Genomic DNA, 19080 nt, shown 5'->3' with positions numbered 1-19080 from the left:
TGGGACACCTCACTGGTCCCTGATAGATGCTTTGGATTAGTGCTTCCTCGCTGAGCATCTGTTGATGAAGGGCAGCAGCAGTGAAGACTTAAACAAAATGACTCAGCGTGACACAAGGTGATAGGTCGGTAAGGCGCGAGTGCGGAAAGCTGCTGAGTTGGGGAGAGTTCTGCTCCGATTCATTCCTTTCGTGTCATGTAGGAGAAAAGGTGAGAGTGTTGCTGACACTGGAGAAACGACCATTGGCAAGGGACAAATTAAATTACCTAACAGACATTATTTCTGTTATTAGCCATTCGTTGATACGCAATCAGAAGATGACATGAGAACGGGAAAAAGATGAGGATGAGGAGCAGTGATCGTACAAAACAGACAATTTACTGAAGAATGTACATCGTTTATTACTCTCTTCTCTGCTTGAAAGCTTTTGTTCGCTTTTGAAGATTTGATTTTTCTGCGGCTCCAGGATTGTACATTTGAGCTTTAGAGTGTGATCCACCTTGCCTGGCACTCACTTGTTTCTTTACCCCCTATTCTGGTGAAGGGGAAGGACTAAGGCAATCCGAAAACATTCTACAGCTCTCACCAACTGGTATTGTCCGCGGCAGACATGCAAGTGTCATTCGTGTGCACCGACCACAACCTCAAGAGCAGGAACGCAGACGACCGGCTGAGCCGGCAGAATGCTAACAGCCCCAGCTTGGGCAGCCGGGGCAAGTTCAGAGCTGTGGCCATGGTTGCCCGGAGCTGGGGACAGCTGTCAGTGCAGAATGTGCCATCAACCAGCGATTTAAGCTCAAAGCAGCCGGGCATGAAATATAGGTATGAACAAAACCTTTGCTATCACACATGTGAGTTTTGGAGTATGAAATAACTCGCAGTGCTCCACTTTACAGTCCTTTCTACTGAAGTGAATGCATGATAAAGCATCACTTCTGTGTCTTTCAGTGTTGCATTTAATTTCCCATAAAAAAACAGTTGCAAATCACTTTCTCTACATGTTGCAACCAATAAACTATAAATACCAGAGAGCGAGATTACAATTTTTAAATTAACTTCAGTTTTAGAACTTAATTTTCACAGTTCGAGGAGAGGTTCTAGGACAGAAGAGGTTCTAGGAGAGAAACCAGGTGAAGAGGGAAAACCGTTCCCTTTCTTTCAAACCTGCGTTGTGTTTTTAACAGATTAACAGCTGTCATTTTCTCACTAAGTTCCTCAGGGTTTACATCCCTCCAATGTGAATAAACCCAGAGTGGTCTACATTCTGTGGGAGGTGTAGTGGATGGTTTATCTTTCCAATAAAAGCGAAACTGAAAAGCCACAGTAAAGAACACACTTGTGTTTTTTTAAATAACTTTTCCTTTTGTTGGAGCTATTTGATAAGCCAATACTGCCCCGTTTGTGCAGACTATATTTCACATTGTCAGGCCCAAATTCCTGCATTGTTTAAGTAACACGATTATTTACTTAATCAGAAAATGATGCTCAATTTCTTGTTCAATCAATGTAGTATCACAAACGCTGACAATGGGGGACATAATGCTGCGCTGACAGTAATATTGTGTTTATGTATAAGCAGAGTCTTGCTTTATCTTTAGAATAAATCTTCAGAGTGCTCAAACCACTGAGATGATAGCTAGGTTCTGGCTAACTATGAGGTCCTAATTGTGTAGAATTGCCTACGTGATAACTTCTTTTGCTCCTTAAAGTACAACTTACACAGACTACTCATGGTACCGGGAGTTTTTCTTACGTTTGTAACTTGGTAATGTGTTTCTAAACAATTTCAGCAGTAATGTGTGCAGAGGAAAGAGTTCAATTGCATTGTGTCAAAGATCACTTTTTCTTTTGGTGACCCGATAACTTCTGGCAATGGCAATAGAATATTTTATTAATGGGAAAATATTACTTAGGACTGGCCTCAGTACTTGTTTATAGAGAGGTGATATTCAGATTGGCAACATATTACAGTCAAACCCTCATATATTGCTGATTTGCTCACTTTCTCCAACAGTACTGATTAGCTTGAGGCAGAATTGAACCAGTTTCCTATCGAGTTGAAGCTCCCAATGATGGAGCTACAAACGAGAAAGGGGTATTTTAAATCCATTGTCGGGAAAGCAAAAGCCTTTTATGCACTAACTCTCAGCCTCGGGTCAGGCTTTGATCTAAAATAATCATGCACGTGCCTACTGTACAGAACTCTTTTCCCCCACTCACTACCACCACCACAAGTATTGATATAAATTTGCTCAGTTTGTCAGCATAGCAAAACTCTTGAGAGTGAAATGTTGCAAAGGATCTAATTTGTTAAGTTGAACGATATATTGGCCAAGTCGTAAACCTCAGGGCTCCTAGTTTGCCAATCCAGCTTCTCTCAGAAACCCACGCAACTCTCTGATTGATGGGATAGTGGACATTCCTGAGCGATGGAAAGATAATTATCTGTGACTGACACATGCCCCCCCCCCCCCCGGGAAAGGACGAAGTGTATTAAATGTGACAGAAACATGTTCCTTCTTGTCTCCCTACATTATGAATACTTGAGTCAGTCACATGGTTAATTTAATAAACATCATTCAGTGTAAATATGCAATCACGTCATAGAAAAGGGTTTGATGCTATATTATAGGATGTTCTAGGGGAGAACAGTGAGCTCTCTCGATGTACCTATTTGATATTAAGCACAGAACACTGTGGAATCTTGTTACCAGATTTTACCACTCAATGTATCACTCAGTCAATTGACAGGAATGCCGGATTTGGGAGCAGAACATCATATTTTGGATTTAGGGAATTAGTCTTGTGTACACCAGACTTGCCAGCTTAAATCTCAGGCCTGACCTAAGGTATTACGTTCTATAAATGTCAAGTACAACAAATATGCAATGAAAAAGGAGTTACCTTATAGTAAAATATAGCAGAAATATTATAATGTTGTGATTTATAGTCTGAGATACTTGAAGGGTTTGTGAGTGCATTGCTGTAAATTGTCAGAATACTTAAATATTTAAAGGGAGATGGAGCTAAGATACTCTCAGTCTTCCTGGGTGAAAAGGGTGATGGAAACAGATTCAATAGTAGCTTTCAAAAGGAATTGGATAGGGACTAAAAAGGAAAATTTTGCAGTGCTATAGGGTAAAGAGTGAGGGAGTGGAAATAATTAGTAGCTCTTTCAAAGAGCCAGCACAGGCATGATGGGCTGAATGGCCTCCTTCTGTGCTGTAAGATTCTATGATTCTAACATTTGCCTGCTGTGTGCTTCAGAACTTCAAACTAAACTGTGCAAACTGTAAAACCTGCTCGGGGCTCGGGGTGGGTCTGCACTGCACCCACCCTCCTGTAAGCCATGCAGCCGGTTAAATCTTAACTAATTTCTGAAACCATTCAGTTTCCTCTTGGAAGGTCTGAAATTCCACCCAGACTTAGTCACACCTTCGGTAGCAGAGGGGGAGAGGATTGGGGGGAATTTTATGAAAGATCCAAATCATTTTAAAGGAAATTCCGCCAGCTGTTGGGTAGACCGGAATTTGTTCTTACTCATGGGTGATAAACCTGTTTTATCGGCAGGGGATGAAATACTTCAGTGAGCGAGTAGTAAATGTAGGAGCAGGCTCCCTCGCGAGATGGTGGAAGCAGAAATTGTTGATTCTTTCAAAAACAAATTATATAGATTTCTGTTGGGAAATAATATCTTGGGATACAGTATATAGTTTGGGACATGACATGTGCATGCGACTGCCAGGATGGTAGAAGGTGAATTGGATGGAGCTTGGTCTTCTTTCGTCCAGCTATTCTTATGTTCGTATGTTGAACGATATATTGGCCATAGGTTTGGATAGCTCTTTTCAAAGAGCCTGCATAGACACAATGGGCCGAATGGCCTCCTTCTGTGCTGTATAATTCTATGATTCTATGTTCTTATTCCCTGATCTGTAGTGTGAACAAAAGTGACTTTTTTGTTGATCAGGCTGGTAAATTATCCGACTACTGTTTTCCTGCTCTCATTCAGGAGACAGCAGAAAAGGCCTCCTATGTGAGGCTTTTTTCAAAAGACCCTGCAACGCTATGAGTCTTGCACGCTAAAAATACTGATCTTTTCACTGTTTTTCTAATGGGCAGAAATTAAGAGTCTGGTCCTGAGTATGTGGGATTACGACCAGATGCAATGGATTTCATCCTTACAGAAATAACCAATACTACTTTTAACAGCTTCCTCCACAGGCTGCCCTACCACACACTGACCCCGCCCGGGCTGACGATTTCATTGTGTAATTCAGTAATGGTTCATGCTGACGGGACTTCTTGTGAACTAAAATCATCTGACAACTATTTGCCTAGATCGTCCAGTTTGTTTCATCGTGGAATCTGGCTGACCAGCCATTTTGCTGGAGTCTGTGGACTGGGGTAAATAGCCCAGTTGATGATCCATTTGTCTGGGATTAAGCCCGTCGATGGACAGGAAGTTTTTACCTGTTTGGAGACTTGTCAGTTTCTCTGTGAATCTTTTTAATGTAAGTTTGTGCTTTCCAGCACCTCAAATTCAAAATGACAATTATTTCACAAGTTGATAACCTGTCACCTTGGGTGGATAGTGTATAATAAAAGTAACAACTTGTCCACAAAATAGTAAGGTGAGTTGCTCGTCGGCTGAGTCCGATCCCTCTCAGGACACACTTTGCTCACTGCTTAATCTCACCAAGTGCTTTGCAACCCTACGCTTCTGACAAGGGTCCTCCTGCATTATGCAGAAGGCGGCCTGAAAGATTTACCGTGTACACAATGTATCTGGATCAAGTTCTCCATTTATCCAGAAATCATTAACCTCTTAGATGGTCAGATTGCTAATTGGTTTTCTGCATTTCAAACAACCCCACTCTTACCCAGACAGCCAAAAGGAGTGAGGGAGCCTGACAGAACGCAGCTTCAGAAGATTGAATTTGCCTCCAAGTCTGCATAGCTCCACTCCCCACCCACCACAGTGAAGCATCCTCACTTGTGTGGGTCTAGATTCAGTCTGTTTACATGGTATTTTAGAGCGCGCAAAATTTGGCAAATTGTTGAATTCAGTCATAAGAACATAAAAATTAGGAGCAGGAGTAGGCCATTCGGCCCCTCTATCCTGCCAGCCATTCAATAGGATCATGGCTGATCTATTCGAACTCCACCTACCAGCCTTATCCCCATATCCCTTAATCCCTTTATCCACAAGAAAAGTCTTAATCCTTGCATTTGATAAAGCACCGTATTATTTCTTTGAGATGTCTCAAAGTGCTTCACAGAATATACCTAAAGTAAATTGACTATATTTTGTGGGTGAAACGCGGCAGCCAAGTGTCCCACAAACAGTCGAGGATTGAGTGACCAAATTTTTTTTTGGAAGGGATTATTACCCCTGGAAAGTTGTTTTTCTGTAATTCTTAAAAAGATCCAAAATTAAGACTTTCAGATTTGGCCAAATTCTGGATGCTCAGAAATACTAAGAAAATACAGTACATCTAGACTCAGGTAGAATTTCTACCCTTAGTATTTTAAAATGCTGTAAGGCAGTAGCTGGTTTATTATTTATGCATAAAGTCTGTGGAGTAATGAGTGATTACAGAGAGCTACGGTTACTCTCACGGCTCTGATGACCTGTGTCACCACACAGACAGCTCTGAGCGAGTGAAATTCCAGCTTTTAACTGCAGTGTCAACACAATCATTTATTTTGAAAGTGAGGTGCACCTCCTTACCATTAACATAAGAAATTAATGGGGATAAAGACTATCAATAAAGATCCTATCATTTGATATAGAGCCTTATCACATCTTCGAGACGACTCAAAGTGGTTCGCAGAATATTCTGTAAAGTGAATTGACTGTATATTTTATGGGTGAAACTCGGCAGCCAATTGTGCACAGCAGCGTCACACACACAGTCATGGATTGAAGTGACCAAATAATAATAATAAGCATTTAATATAGCGCTTTTCACGTCTTCTAGACATCTCAAAGCACTTCACAGAATAAACTGTAAAGTGAATTGACTATATTTTTGGGCTTTACATTTACCCACTTATAAAGAATTAACAGGGTAAATGTAAATGTATTTTTTACCCTGTTACAAGATAGGAAACACCAAAAATGCACCAAAAAATCTTTGCTGTGTTCTGTGCAGGACTCCTGAGCCACACTGCTTGTTATTGGCCTGTAACATGGTGGGGAAAATGCCAGCACACCATTTTATTGCTGCAGAGGTTATTTGCAGAATGCTATAAACTTGCATCACATGTTAATACAAGTTGCACGGAGGGTGATCAATGAATCATAAGTACGTTTAAATTAATATACAATAGAAGCCCATTATAACTGATCCCGTAAAATCCCAACCAGCCATATAGCATTTCCGCTGACCAGAGACATAACTGCGCATCTGCACAGAAAACTGCCCCCTCCATCGACACCCATCACAGTTCAAAACCTGCTTCCAGATTAAAATTCTGAGCGCAGAAATGTGGACAATGCTTAAAATGAAGTCTTAACATTAAGTCTGTGAGGAATTTCAGCCCCCTGCGATTTTCAGACCACCTATAGTGGATCACCCCTCCCCGCCTCAGCACTACGCTCCGTCACCGTCAAGCACTCTGGGGCGCTACCCTGCATGAGGGGTGCTATATAGATGCAAGTCATTGTTGTTTTCCTGATTTGATTTATTTCTATCTGTAATACTGAGTACCATCAAGCAGTGAAATTCTGTTCAAATAAAGCCTCGTGCTATCACTTTGAAAACACAGTCCTATAAATCACATTTACAGAGGTCACTGAATACTGTCAGGTCAATTACACCGATCGAACCATGTGTGCAGGTTTAATGAAGGGACCTTGGATTGGCCTCGCATTGGGAACACTTGGAATTTCTAGTCATTTATTCAAAACTTTGTGATAGTTTCCTGGAATCCTAAAGTGTGAAGCGTATCTTTTCTTTAATCAGAAGTGCTAGCCGTGAGCCTGGTTCAGAAGCTGTGGATTGTGTTATAAATCTTGCGCGCATTAATCTGCTCTGTCCGTCCGTCCCTTCAGCCAAGGACAATGATTCCAGAATTTTAGACTTTGAATCTAGGACCCTGCAAATACAACCAGGGTGTGTTTGGTAATTATAATTTCTGTAAGACAGTTTGTGTTGTTCAACATAACCTGTCCCACATCATTTTCCAGCAGAGTAAATTCTTCCAACCTTTAGTCCCACTTGGAGCAGTTTTGATTTGAGTTCTGAGTCCTCAGGTTCTATGTCTAATAGACAATTCAAATCTGCATAATCTATGTTGCTCATCGTGTCAAAGATCTGTATCAATTTTTTCTTCTCAATCTCTTCCAATGAGACCAAGTCTGGCTCATTAGGAAGGAGAGAGTGGGATCAGAACTGATACTCAGGGACTTGCAATGAGATGGGACTTTAGAATTTGAGTAAATCCAGCATAAAGTGAAACCATAAATTCTTCTCAATCTGTCATCTAGATTTGGGATTTTTGTGAAAAAAACATCTGGTTGTATCTTTGAAGACGTAAACATGTAATTAATTGAATGAACTTGTAAAATGCTTAAAACCAGGAGGCTTGGCTTATCTCCCATCCTGAGTTCCTTTGAGATCATCACATTAGCAGTGAACTTTAATTACTCCCACAAATACAGCTAGGGCTGACTTGTCCTCCAGGACCCAGTAAAATTTCCCTTTTTCTGAGATTTATGTTACATAAAATCAGTCTTGATCTGGGAGAAGCAGATGTCACTTTGTGAGCACTGTTAGTTGTGTGCCAAACTGCTTACTGGAGCATTCCTGCAAGTGGCTGCCTTTTGATGCTCAGTGACAATACCTGTGTTTGTTGTAACACCTTAGCACAGTCACACAATAATAATAATAATCCTTGATTTGATAGAGCGCTTTTCACGTCTTCTAGAACATATATATATATACTGTAAAATGTATATTTTGTAGGAGAAACGTTTTCTATTCTAAGCATCTGATAAGGAATATAGGAACAGGAATGATCCATTCTACCCCTCCACCCTGTTCCGCCATTCTATTAGATCATGGTTGATCTGTACCTCAACTCCCATTTACTCGCCTTTACTCGATATCCATACCTACCTAACAAAAATCTATCCACGTCAAAAACTGCTTTTCTTCCAAACAGCACCGAAGGATGGTTTAACAATGCTGAACGCACTGAAGTAGAGGAGAGCTGAGAGTGCTTGGGGATTTGAGCCTCTTTATGTCCTGCTGGCATTCAGTCTAGGCTTGAATGCAGCTTAAAGTGTTCCAGTACCTCAGGTTTAAGCAGTGTTACACGTATCCCAGGTACCTGTGCAGTGTGTGTGTGCTGGGCTGTGTCACTTTATGAGTGCAGAGGAAAGATCTACTTAAAATGGAAATAAATAGAAGGGAATAGAGGAAGCATTGGGCACCTTGACTGAACATTCCAATAGAACCATTCAAGTGGTATCAAGAGATACAGAGTAAAGGAGGATAATTGGGAGTTGAGGTACAGATCAGCCATGATCTTATAGAATGGTGGAACAGGCTCAAAGGAACTCAATGGCCTATTCCTGTTCCTGTAAGGGAGCTGGATAAGCACCTGAGCAGTGCAAATCCCAAGTAACATGGGAAGTTGGAAACAGGATGAATAAAAGGCTGGCAATACAAGCAACGGTGACTCAGACACGCTAGGCAGAATGACTCATTTCAAGTGCTGACAATTCGCTGTGTCTGACAGTAGAGGGTTCTAACTGCATCATCTGTTTGTTTTCTATTAGAAATCTTGGGAAATCGGGGCTTCGGGTGTCCTGCCTTGGCCTAGGTAAGCACGATGAACTTTCTGACCGTCTGGTATTACACTGTGAAACCAAACCTGTGCGAGTGTAAAGTGGGCTGAGCCAGCCTTGCTGAGATGAGCAGACAGGCTGGCTCCACAGCTTTTCTGACTGTCATCAAGTGCACTGCCCATAAACATCATTTCCAATCTTTGCTGCTGCGCTATCAATCTTGTTGGTGAGCAGGACAGCGATTAGTACTAAATAATACGTCAATCCAGTATATAGTATGAATATGCAGTTCTGTTCCACTCTGCGCTCGTCTTAAATAATGAATGCTGCACATTAACATGAGGCGATTATAGGTTGCTGTCAATGCTAGCCTGCGGCCTACGTTCTACACCACCAATAGTGCTATGATGGTGCACTTTGTTGGGATCTTGGTTTAGTGGCGAGGCTGAAAGTGAAACTGTGAGCTTACACTGTGTGAGGCAGAATGTGTAACATACTCCCTTGTTTTGTTTCTAACAGGAACATGGGTAACTTTTGGAGGTCAGATCACTGATGAGGTACATCTGTTCTTTCTCTTTTGCTTCAAATGTCGTTTTCAGTGGCCTGTGTAGAGAATAGACACCTGCAATCAATATAAGGCAGGGAGGATGTTGTCAGATTCCAATTACATCATAAACCCAGAGATCAAAGCCTGCAAGGTTTATAAGCATCATCTGAATGCCTTTGTTAAATACGACAGTGTTTAAATTTTGTGGACAATAATGCACTGTGATAATTGATTGAAAGACTAAGACTGTTTCTCTTCTGTTCAGATACACTGATCATTCCCTTTATAGCTGTTCAAGGGAATCTTGCTGCAAATAAAATGACTGTTTGTCTCCAATTGCACAGTCCACACACAACAGTGGTTATCTGTACAGTTACTAAATCAACTTAGCATTTCTCTATTGTACAATGTTTCTCTTCTCCTTGCCCCCCCACCCTCTGCCAAATGGAAATGACACACCTGGATGACACAAGTCTACTAGAAACTTCCTTCTCATTGGTTTGTTTGACAGGCACCAGCACAGTGCGTCAATTGCCCATCCCATAACTCTTTATGATGCTTTACGACGCTGGGGACATATGAGCGTATGTGGAATGGCAATTCTAACACTCTTAAACTCAAACTCAGGCAATGCCAGCCTCCTGTATGCGTTGGCATCTCTGAGACTTCAGCATGACGTAACCCCTTGGGGATAGATTTTCTGCATTCACTGCTGTGCTGCCATAAGGTGCCTCAACTCTGCATCCCTGCTGCAGCAGACATTTGTACAGTGGAATATAAGCTTGGACTCTCCTCACTGCAGTGCTCTTATTACCTTTATTCCTCTCAAAACCCACTCAGCTTTCATCATGTTTGATGATCATAACAATTGATCATTTGATCATTACTACTTTTCCTAGCTTAGGATCATCTGCAAACTTGTAAATTGTACTCCCTATACCCAAGTCCAGGTCATTTATATAGATCAAAAACAGCAGTGGTCCCAATACTGACCCCTGGGGGCCATCACTGCACACTTCCCTCCAATCAGAAAAACAACCATGCACCACCACTCTCTGCTTTCTGTATCCCAACCAGTTCTGTATCCATGCTACCATTGTCCCTTTAATACCGTGGGCTTCTATTTTGCTTACAAGTCTATTTGATGTAGCACGTTATCATGTCAAAACATCTTAAAATGCTTCACAGAGATTTCGGTAAAGCATAGTGATGCTTATTTGTAGGCGAATGCAACAGCTCACATCAATGTTCCATAGACTGCTATGAAGTGAATTACCATTTTTTTTAATCTGGGGGATTGTTGGTTAAGACACAGGGAGAAACTGCCTTCTCTTTTCGGAGAGTATCCCGGGACCTTGGTTTAAGGTCTCATCTGAACGATGTCACCTCCCAGCACTATAGCAGGCACATCAACTCTAGCCTGTGAACTCAAAGTGCTGTGTGAGGCTAGAACCCACAACAGTCTAACATGACAGTGAGAGTGTGACTGACTGAGCCTGGCTGAACACCTATCCATTTTTAAATTGATTGAATTTAGACTTTTTTTTACAAAGAATGTTTTTGTGGTGGGTATGTGTGGGCATGTGTCTGGACTTATGTACATACCAACAAAACACACCACAAGTACATTTTTTTTTCAACGGTCTAAATTCTGTCCATTTAAAAAATGTGGCTAGTCTTTAAATGGACCAGAAGTGACGATACAGGGAGAACGTTTGGTTTAGTTTTGCTCCTCTTTTGCCCTGGCACAGGCACAGGTGAGGAGCCTAATGCCAGCCTCCAGTCAGCAATACCCCATTCCTGCACTCTGCATTTTCTGATGAATTTTAGCTCTTTACCTGAGGGAAATGCCGATTTGTGCAAAATGAGCAGAGAAGTAAACAGCTGTCTCGCTAACCAACTGTTGGAGCCTGCCTGAGGCCCACTTGTGCAATTGATTTTCTGTTCAAGCATGTAAATTCTAAAGCCTGATCCACAAGGTGCGACCTGGCTGCCGGTGAGGTGGGGAAGCTGCAGTGAACTCTGCTCAGAGAGGACACGGGGTTGCAACGAGGTCTACCAAATCTGCGGGGTGAAGTCGGGGGTTCCTGACGGGTTTTAAGTCTTGTTTCAATGTCTTCATCCATTGTCTAATCCGAATCCTCTCTTAAAACAAATGCTGAGCTGCATCTGTCTCTAATTTCCTATTTGGTCTTACAGTGAAAGCTGAGGCAAGTGCAAATGAAAATTGTAAATGTGATTTTATATTCCGTGATTTGTTTGCGCTCTAGCTCTAGGGAGTAAAGTTTGCGTTTCACACTGAGCGTTAACCTCGTTTGAAAGAGGAATTGGGTAAAGATTTTAGGGAAGGCTAAAAAAAAGGGGTCGGGGGAGGCATGTTCCCAGTGCAGGACTAAATGGGATTACTCCAGGACTTTGTACCGGAGCTGTTTTATTTTCAAGCCAGCGAGAAATTTCTTCACGTATTTACCAATATCCGCCTTCACATTATTGAGGAATAAATCTGAGCGCTGACACTCTTTAAGCTGTGTGGCATTGCTAGTACAGTTGGGATGTTCCAGCACAAAGCCAAAGCGGTCAACTGGCATCTCCATGCAGCAATGAACACCCCTGCAAGAGTTTGCACATGTTGCATAATACAACTGTGTTTCTACATGGTTTCCACGCAGTATGGTGTGTATGTGCTCATTCTCTCGGTGTACTGGAGACTTCTAGCCTCCCAGTATGGCAGTGTGCCGGAACTGTGCGAACACGGTTTCTCCCCTTTGTTGCAGATGGCCGAGCAGCTGATGACTATGGCCTATGAAAATGGAATAAATCTCTTTGATACAGCCGAGGTGTATGCAGCTGGCAAGTAGGTACAGCGCACGCGGGAGATTGCGCGTTGCACGGATCAATACTCTCTTCGCAGTCTATTGTTACCGTGGCAGTCTCCTCAGCTAAACTGCACCCCCTCCTTCCCCTTGGCCAATTGACTGACACAATGGGCAGCCTGTGAAGTCTATCACTGAGCCACTTGTGCTGCCTGGAGATGAGGACAAGCTGTAGAGCGCACTCCATTCCAACAATCTATCTCTGTGATTTCCATGTGTAGGTGGGTTGCACGGAATTCTCAGTTTGGTTTGGATACTGTGTGGCAGCACGGTGATGGTTTTCCTCGTGTGTCAGACACCCGTCTGACTTAAAAAAAAATGAGGCTGCAGGTGACCGTGAGCAGACACCATGATCTGACCTCACATCAGCGCAGAGCGAGGCCTGACTCAAGGCTACCATTTAATCATAGAGTTATCACTGCTTTGTTTTCAATTCATTGATTTTTTTAAAAACGATGATGTAACTTTTAATCAGCAGATTATTTGGCCGTAGGATCACGATGTGATGGATTCTAACGTTTGTCAGCAGCTAAGAAAAAATGGATCTCTGCATTCCTTCATTTTTAGCCATTTAAAATGCGCTTATTTCTATTAAAAATAATTGGAAGCAACTTGTCACCCACTCAGTGATTTAGCACAAAATGAGTGCAATGTTGAAACTTTGGTCCGTAAAGCTAATGCTAAATATAGCTGGAACCTTTGACAATCGCAGCAATTACTTCACATATCCAGGGAGCACTAAAGTCAAGTATCATTCTCTGTATCTGTCAGGCTTCTCATTAGGGCCCACTCGAAAAAGCATGCTGCTCGGTTCAGCTTCCAGCGTCCGCCCACTGATGCCTGCTGTTCTCTGAGGGGGAACATGGCAATATTTCGGGGAGGGGGTTCCTCGGGCTTGCTGGAGTTAATAACCTTCACTCGGGGGGCAATGCGGGGACGGAGGGGCCATTTGGAGAGAAGGAGTTCACAATTGTCACGTGTGAGGAGGGAAAGAATCCTTGAGATCAACATTGATGCTTTATACAGAGACAGTCATTCCAGATAGTCATTTTTGATTATTTATCCCGCAGTGTCCTGTTATCAGGATTGGTTTTAAAATTCAAACCATTACTAGGGATTTTTAAATGAATTTCTATTCCTATCTTTTTTGGTGTGAGTTTGTGCCTGTGTTAATTAAAATAATTCTATCTTTTTGGTTTGAACAGTGAGGACCGAGGACCTCACTGGCAGAACTGGCGGTGTAGGAGTTCCCGAACATGTAGGGAGCGGAATTAATTAATGTCAGCGGAGATACAGTCTCCAGCCCTGGGCGATCAGTCACATCTGTTAATGCAGCGCCCTCGCATTGTCAGGCTCAGCAACTCTAACGTCCATTGTGATTCTCAGCAGTAGAGAAAGAAACACGTTAAAAAGACTTTCAGATTCATATATTTTATCATTGTTTGATCTTTAAGAAGGGAAGAGTTTACTGAGGCGAGAGTCCTCATTTCTATATAAACACACAGTGGCTGCACCTGGGAAGAACAGGCTGACCACATGTTTGTGGAAGCCGTACCTCTTTAACAACAATGTCTGAACAAACTGCAATTAGGTTACAGCCTTGAAACGCTTCTAAATTGTCCTGCTCCCAATCTTCCTAATCGTTTTGTGTAATGTACGTGCTTGTATCACTTACAAAGATGTGTGTGTCTGTCACAATGTGGGCGGCAGCGAGCTGACCTGCTGAATGTCGAAAGATATTGACACGTCTTCACAACCCTTTAGAAAACCTACCTCTTCAAATGTGCATTTGGCCACTTTTCTCCCTTTTCCCAACTTGTACAGTTATTCGCCCCTATCTTGTAAAGCACTTTGAGATGTTCATCCTACGTGAAAGATACCAAGTGAATGCAAGTTGATGTTGTAGGTAATTAAGCTGTCAAATGATGTGTAGGAAGATATTTGTTATTATTTAGATTAAGTGTCTATGTGTGTGTGTGTATAGATAATGATGCGATGAATGCTCTCTACCATATGCACATCTGCCCTGACTGCTCACTCGTCTCTCCCTGTTACTCTCATGCTGTACAGCTGCAGGCCAGCCCTCCCCAACACAGCCAGCAGATTGTTTCTGTCCCTTGATTAGTTCATTAATCTGGAGCTGCGATGGTTGCTGTTTTCCCTGTGAACGTGACCCGTTTTGTCTGGAGGCATCCTGCAGGGATTCCCTGTTGTTTACTGACCAACAAATCCTTGATCAGCAAATACCTTCTTCAGGCAGATCCCTGCCCTGTGACAGCAAACAACAGTTCCATGGCTGTGATTTGTAAATACAATCTGTACGGTGAGACAGACCCGCGCTATACTGCAGGGTAATGGGGAGGGTATTGTTGCTGCTCCACTTGCTGTTTACACTCAGCTAAGGCAAACAGCCGGGAGAAAGTGAACGGAAAGTGTCTCAAGGTCACTTGTGTAGCAGTCAAGTAAAGAAGTGGAATGGCCCCTCGAAACAAAATGTCTCACATTTTCCCCGAGGGCATTGACATGACAAAATCAGGTAAAATTCTTAGTGTTTTCATCAGGGGCAAAAAAGAAACTGCATCGGCCCCCATCCCAGCCCATTGTTATGCACGAGCAGAGCAAATGTGTTATTATGAAACTGGCTCTGCAATTGTGGGATTTCACAAAGTGGAGTCCTGTAGCTTAGTGGTTAGAGCACTCACCTCGCAAGTGAGAGGACCTGGGTTTGATTCCCGGGCAGGGTGAAATGTTGGGCAAGTTTCCTTACTCCACACACCTCTGTTTACCCCATACAGTAAGTAGGAACCTGGTTGTTAGTTGATTGGTGGATCACTTTTCAATATTGGCAACGATCTGAATAGTACAAATATAGTTTCGCCAACAACTATACAGTCAATTTACTTTACAGTATATTCTGTGAAGCACTTTGAGACTCTAGAAGATGTGAAAGGCACTATATTGAAGGCAAATATTATTATTATTACAAGAGCACCACCTTCATTTTGACGATGCTTTGGTTAGAATCGTCAGGCAAACAAAAGGAGTTTCAAAGCGAATGATTCCTAGTTCTGAAAGCAACTGGCTGGCTGGTTACTAGGCAAGCACATTTTCAGGTCATTAGTCTGTGAATAAGCTTTTCAAATGATGGATGGAGCCGGTAGCGCTGTACAATCTGCACTGGGTGAAGTCTAATCCTGGCTGTTGGCATTTAATCAAATTAAATTGACTTTACTTTCCTTAGTATAACTTTCACCTACTTCATATGTTCAACTAGGTTACCTACATGACTGAAATAGATAGTCCATGTGTCTAATTAACCTCTCTGATGGAAAGCTCTTTGTTAAATGAGAATACCATGCAGTTAAAGGCAATGTTACTATCAGGGTGCCCAACAGCATTTGGTGTTCAATGGATTTAAAGATTAATTTTTGTGTGAAAAGCTTCTCCACAGAACTCAGAAAACCTGTGTTTGGTAAAGGACTCCATTCAGGCATCACAGAGTGCTTCACACTTGCAGTATATGCAGATCATTGGGGGGATTATCCGCCAATCAATTAAGAACCGTTTCCTACTTACTGCTAGGTAAACAAGGAAACTTGCCAAAGGTTTCGCCTTGTCCAGAAATCGAACCCAGGTCTTTTTGTTTGCGAGGTGAGCGCTCTAACAACTAAGCTGCAAGGCTTCACAAGGAGTTATGAGGAGAGACTAGAGAAACTCAGGGCCACAACCAGCCTGGACTGACTGGGAGAGATCCAGCCGCATTGTGTACAGTGGGCGGTTGTCACTTGTGGTTCATGAAGCTCCTAGAACAGGCGATTGAGGAGAGGCCCTAACACAGGAGAACAGTTTCAGAATATGTTTTAAATACAGGGTGAACCTCAATTCCTTTTCCTTTCATGCTTCCCCCACCAGGGCAGAGGTTGTGCTGGGAAACATTATCAAGAAGAAAGGCTGGAGGTAACTTACTTTGAATTCTTTTTTCCACTTGTGCTCGGATGCTTTTAACACCGCACATTACACAGAAGTTATAGCTTCAGTACAGCTGCGACATATCGCTAACAGTGCACTAGTGGTGCCACGAGTTACACTGGAGGCAGAGTATCAATCTTCTCAGCTCCTGTTAACCCTACGACCCTTGTCCTAACGGGAAGAGTGGTCCAAGCTGGACAAGCAGCGGCAAAACTTGCCAGACAGCGAAATCAAAGGCAAGCTATGCGGCTTTAGCTGATTAGACACCAGCAGTACACCAATACACACGCTGGGGTCCCCAATCCTTGGCTCTTGCCAACTGCACCTGATACTCTCTGGAATTAGGTAAGCAGGAAGTGTGCATTCCATTTCAACAATCTATCTCTGGGATTTCCACGTGTAGGTTGGAATGCATGGAATTCCCAGCTTGATTTGGATACTTTAAAGCATGGTGATGGGTTTCCGTGTGTGTCAGACATCCGGCTGGACCAAAAAAAATGGGGCCAGTGTCACTCAGTGATGCTGTTTGCAATGCGTCACTGATCCCCTCCACCTATCTCCTCTATCTTCATCAACCTGCCAAGTATGTGTGTTTTTNCAATCCCTCTTTCAGCTATATTTTGCTTGCAGGTTTGGCATTGACCCCATTCACAGCCTGTTACTTATTATTCCTGCGTTTTGCTGAAATTTAGGCACTGTTGAATGATTAGATTGTATATTGGAACACTTGTGGTTTCTGGTTCTCCCGATAGCCTAATGGGTAAAGTCTTCCTCTCCTGTAATACCAAGCCGTACATGGCCTTGATGCTCAGTCTGTGCTGAGTTAGTGGATGTAAAGGGTTGTTAGAAGGTGGAAAGCTGAGGCTGAAATTCTAAAGGAAATTGGATAAACATTCGAAGAGGAAGAATTTGTAAAGGGGAACGAGGAAGCAACAGGTCTGAGCTGGCACCAGCTTTGGCTCGGTGGGCTGAATGGCCTCCTCGCATGCTCTGAAGCGGAGTCAGAAAAGGCAGCGATTGTGCTCCTCCTGTGACTGAACAGAGCAGCCTCGCCAGAGGCCAGCAGCAGCCAGAGTTAGCTTCTCAGACGAGGTGAACGCGGCAGTACGCAGCTGCGCTTTGAGAGAAAGATTGACGTATTTACAATGAGATGTTTCTCAGTGGTAAGTTCTAGGTGATGCTGTGCGGAACCTCTGTCAACATCTGTTCATTTTCTTTTCACAGGCGGTCCAGCCTCGTCATCACCACCAAAATCTTCTGGGGTGGAAAGTATGTCCATGATGATTAAAAACACCTTTTATTTGAAATTAATTAGTTCCCTTTTGAGACCTTGACCGTTATGAATGGCCTGGTCCAGCAGAGCTGGTGCTCTCTGAGGCTGCCCCCGGCCGTGCTCGTGTTGTGTAGATGCCAGCCCCGCTGCCCGACACAGCGGCCTCAGTCACACACTGTGGGGAGCTCGTCACACACAGCAGCAGGGCCACTCTCTGCTCCAGTGCTTCTCCCACTTGCACTTGCTGCTCGGACTCATTCAGAGAGAAAAGTCTCAAGCAGGGCACCAGGGGAAAGAAGGCAAAAAGGACCAGAAAATGAGGCTGGCAGAATATCAGCAGCTCTTCAGGGTGTTGAAGTATTAGAAGCAAAGTCGTGGTGGTCTGACTGGAGCCTGGTTTGTCTGGTGTTGGTGTTTTGCCTGTAAAGTTGTGTCGCCGCCTCTGTGTGTTGTGATGCGGGCCTGGTCTCTAATGGGAATGACTCGTTGGAGATGAGACCCTCTGGAATTGTGTCAGCCTTGGTCTCAGCTCTCTTTGTCTTTCAGGGCGGAGACCGAAAGAGGACTGTCCCGAAAGCACATTATAGAAGGTAGGATCCGAGCCAGACACCCCTCCACATGGCTTCACTGTGACAGGTGCTGGGAAGCTGCTAACCCTGGTATGTGCTTGTCCGCCAGGTTTGAAGGCTTCTCTGGAGCGCCTACAGCTGGAGTATGTGGATGTGGTGTTTGCCAACAGACCCGACCCCAACACACCCATGGAAGGTACGTCTCATTACATTGTCCAACTAACTCACTTCTCTCGGCAGCTTTGAGAACCTTCTTTTTCTCCCCCACCCATCTTTCACCAGATGGATTTCCTTAGGACATCACTTGAGGATACATAGGCTGGTACCTTCACAATAATTCATATCTGTTCTATTGACTGCTGAACTGTTGATATTGGTAAACTGCACACTGCCTCTGTTAATGTAATCTGGGGTGCAAGTGGGAAGCATGAATTAAATGTCCTTTCCAACTCAGTGTTGCACAAAACATTTTAATGTACTGTTACTTTACTGGCGTCAGATAACAGGCAATAGCAAAAAAAGCCACAGCTGATCCCCTGCAGACATTGGGCTGTGGCTCGGGCATTGTTGATTATCCACTCTGCTGAACTGATCTGAGCCACACTGGCTCCATCCGAGCCTTTCACCAGAACTCCGTCCTCGGCTTGACAGTTGTCTGATGATCGGAGATGTGACAATCCTCTGTCGCGGTAGGGGGTTTGGGGGTATCACGGAGAGTGTTTTGATCTGGTTAAATTCCAGCAGTACCAGCCTACACCATTGACGGTTACTGCAAAGTCTTTGTTTAAGAGACATACATTGCAATACAAAATTATATTTCTGTAGTGCCTTTCACGTTGGGAGAACATCCAAGGCACTGACAAGGAGGATGTGCTGTCCCACAGTCTACCCCCAGATATACAAACAGGGAATAAATACATTAAGGAAACTGGCTTCAAAGTGTTTTCAGAATTTTGTACAATCCATCTGAACCTCGAGACTTGGGAGTGAGCCCTCGAGCTTCGGAGTGAGACGGAGTGAGAGGCAATGAGCCCTCGAGACTCGGAGTG

The 19080-nt window shown here is 43.3% G+C and overlaps 1 protein-coding gene across 9 annotated transcripts in view; it reads left to right on the top strand.

The window, feature by feature from the left end:
• kcnab2a (potassium voltage-gated channel subfamily A regulatory beta subunit 2a) overlaps nt 1-19080 on the top strand; it is an 80717-nt gene that overhangs the window by 52476 nt on the left and 9161 nt on the right. For 7 of the 9 annotated variants that reach the window (XM_042343534.1, XM_007897886.2, XM_042343531.1 and 4 more), the window contains 7 exons: nt 8792-8835; nt 9320-9357; nt 12122-12201; nt 16133-16177; nt 17414-17458; nt 18009-18052; nt 18141-18227. In XM_042343534.1, coding sequence (XP_042199468.1) covers nt 8792-8835; nt 9320-9357; nt 12122-12201; nt 16133-16177; nt 17414-17458; nt 18009-18052; nt 18141-18227 — 383 coding nt within the window. Of the gene's footprint in view, nt 1-525; nt 823-8791; nt 8836-9319; nt 9358-12121; nt 12202-16132; nt 16178-17413; nt 17459-18008; nt 18053-18140; nt 18228-19080 lie in introns of those variants that run through there. The other 2 variants (XM_007897880.2, XM_007897882.2) reach the window with 2 other exon arrangements.

The sequence above is a fragment of the Callorhinchus milii genome, unplaced genomic scaffold (genome assembly GCF_018977255.1).
Source record: "Callorhinchus milii isolate IMCB2004 unplaced genomic scaffold, IMCB_Cmil_1.0 Scaffold24, whole genome shotgun sequence".
NCBI classification, from domain to species: Eukaryota; Metazoa; Chordata; class Chondrichthyes; order Chimaeriformes; family Callorhinchidae; genus Callorhinchus; species Callorhinchus milii.
Note: the sequence above shows the minus strand (reverse complement) of the source record. Positions and strands in the feature narration are given on the sequence as shown.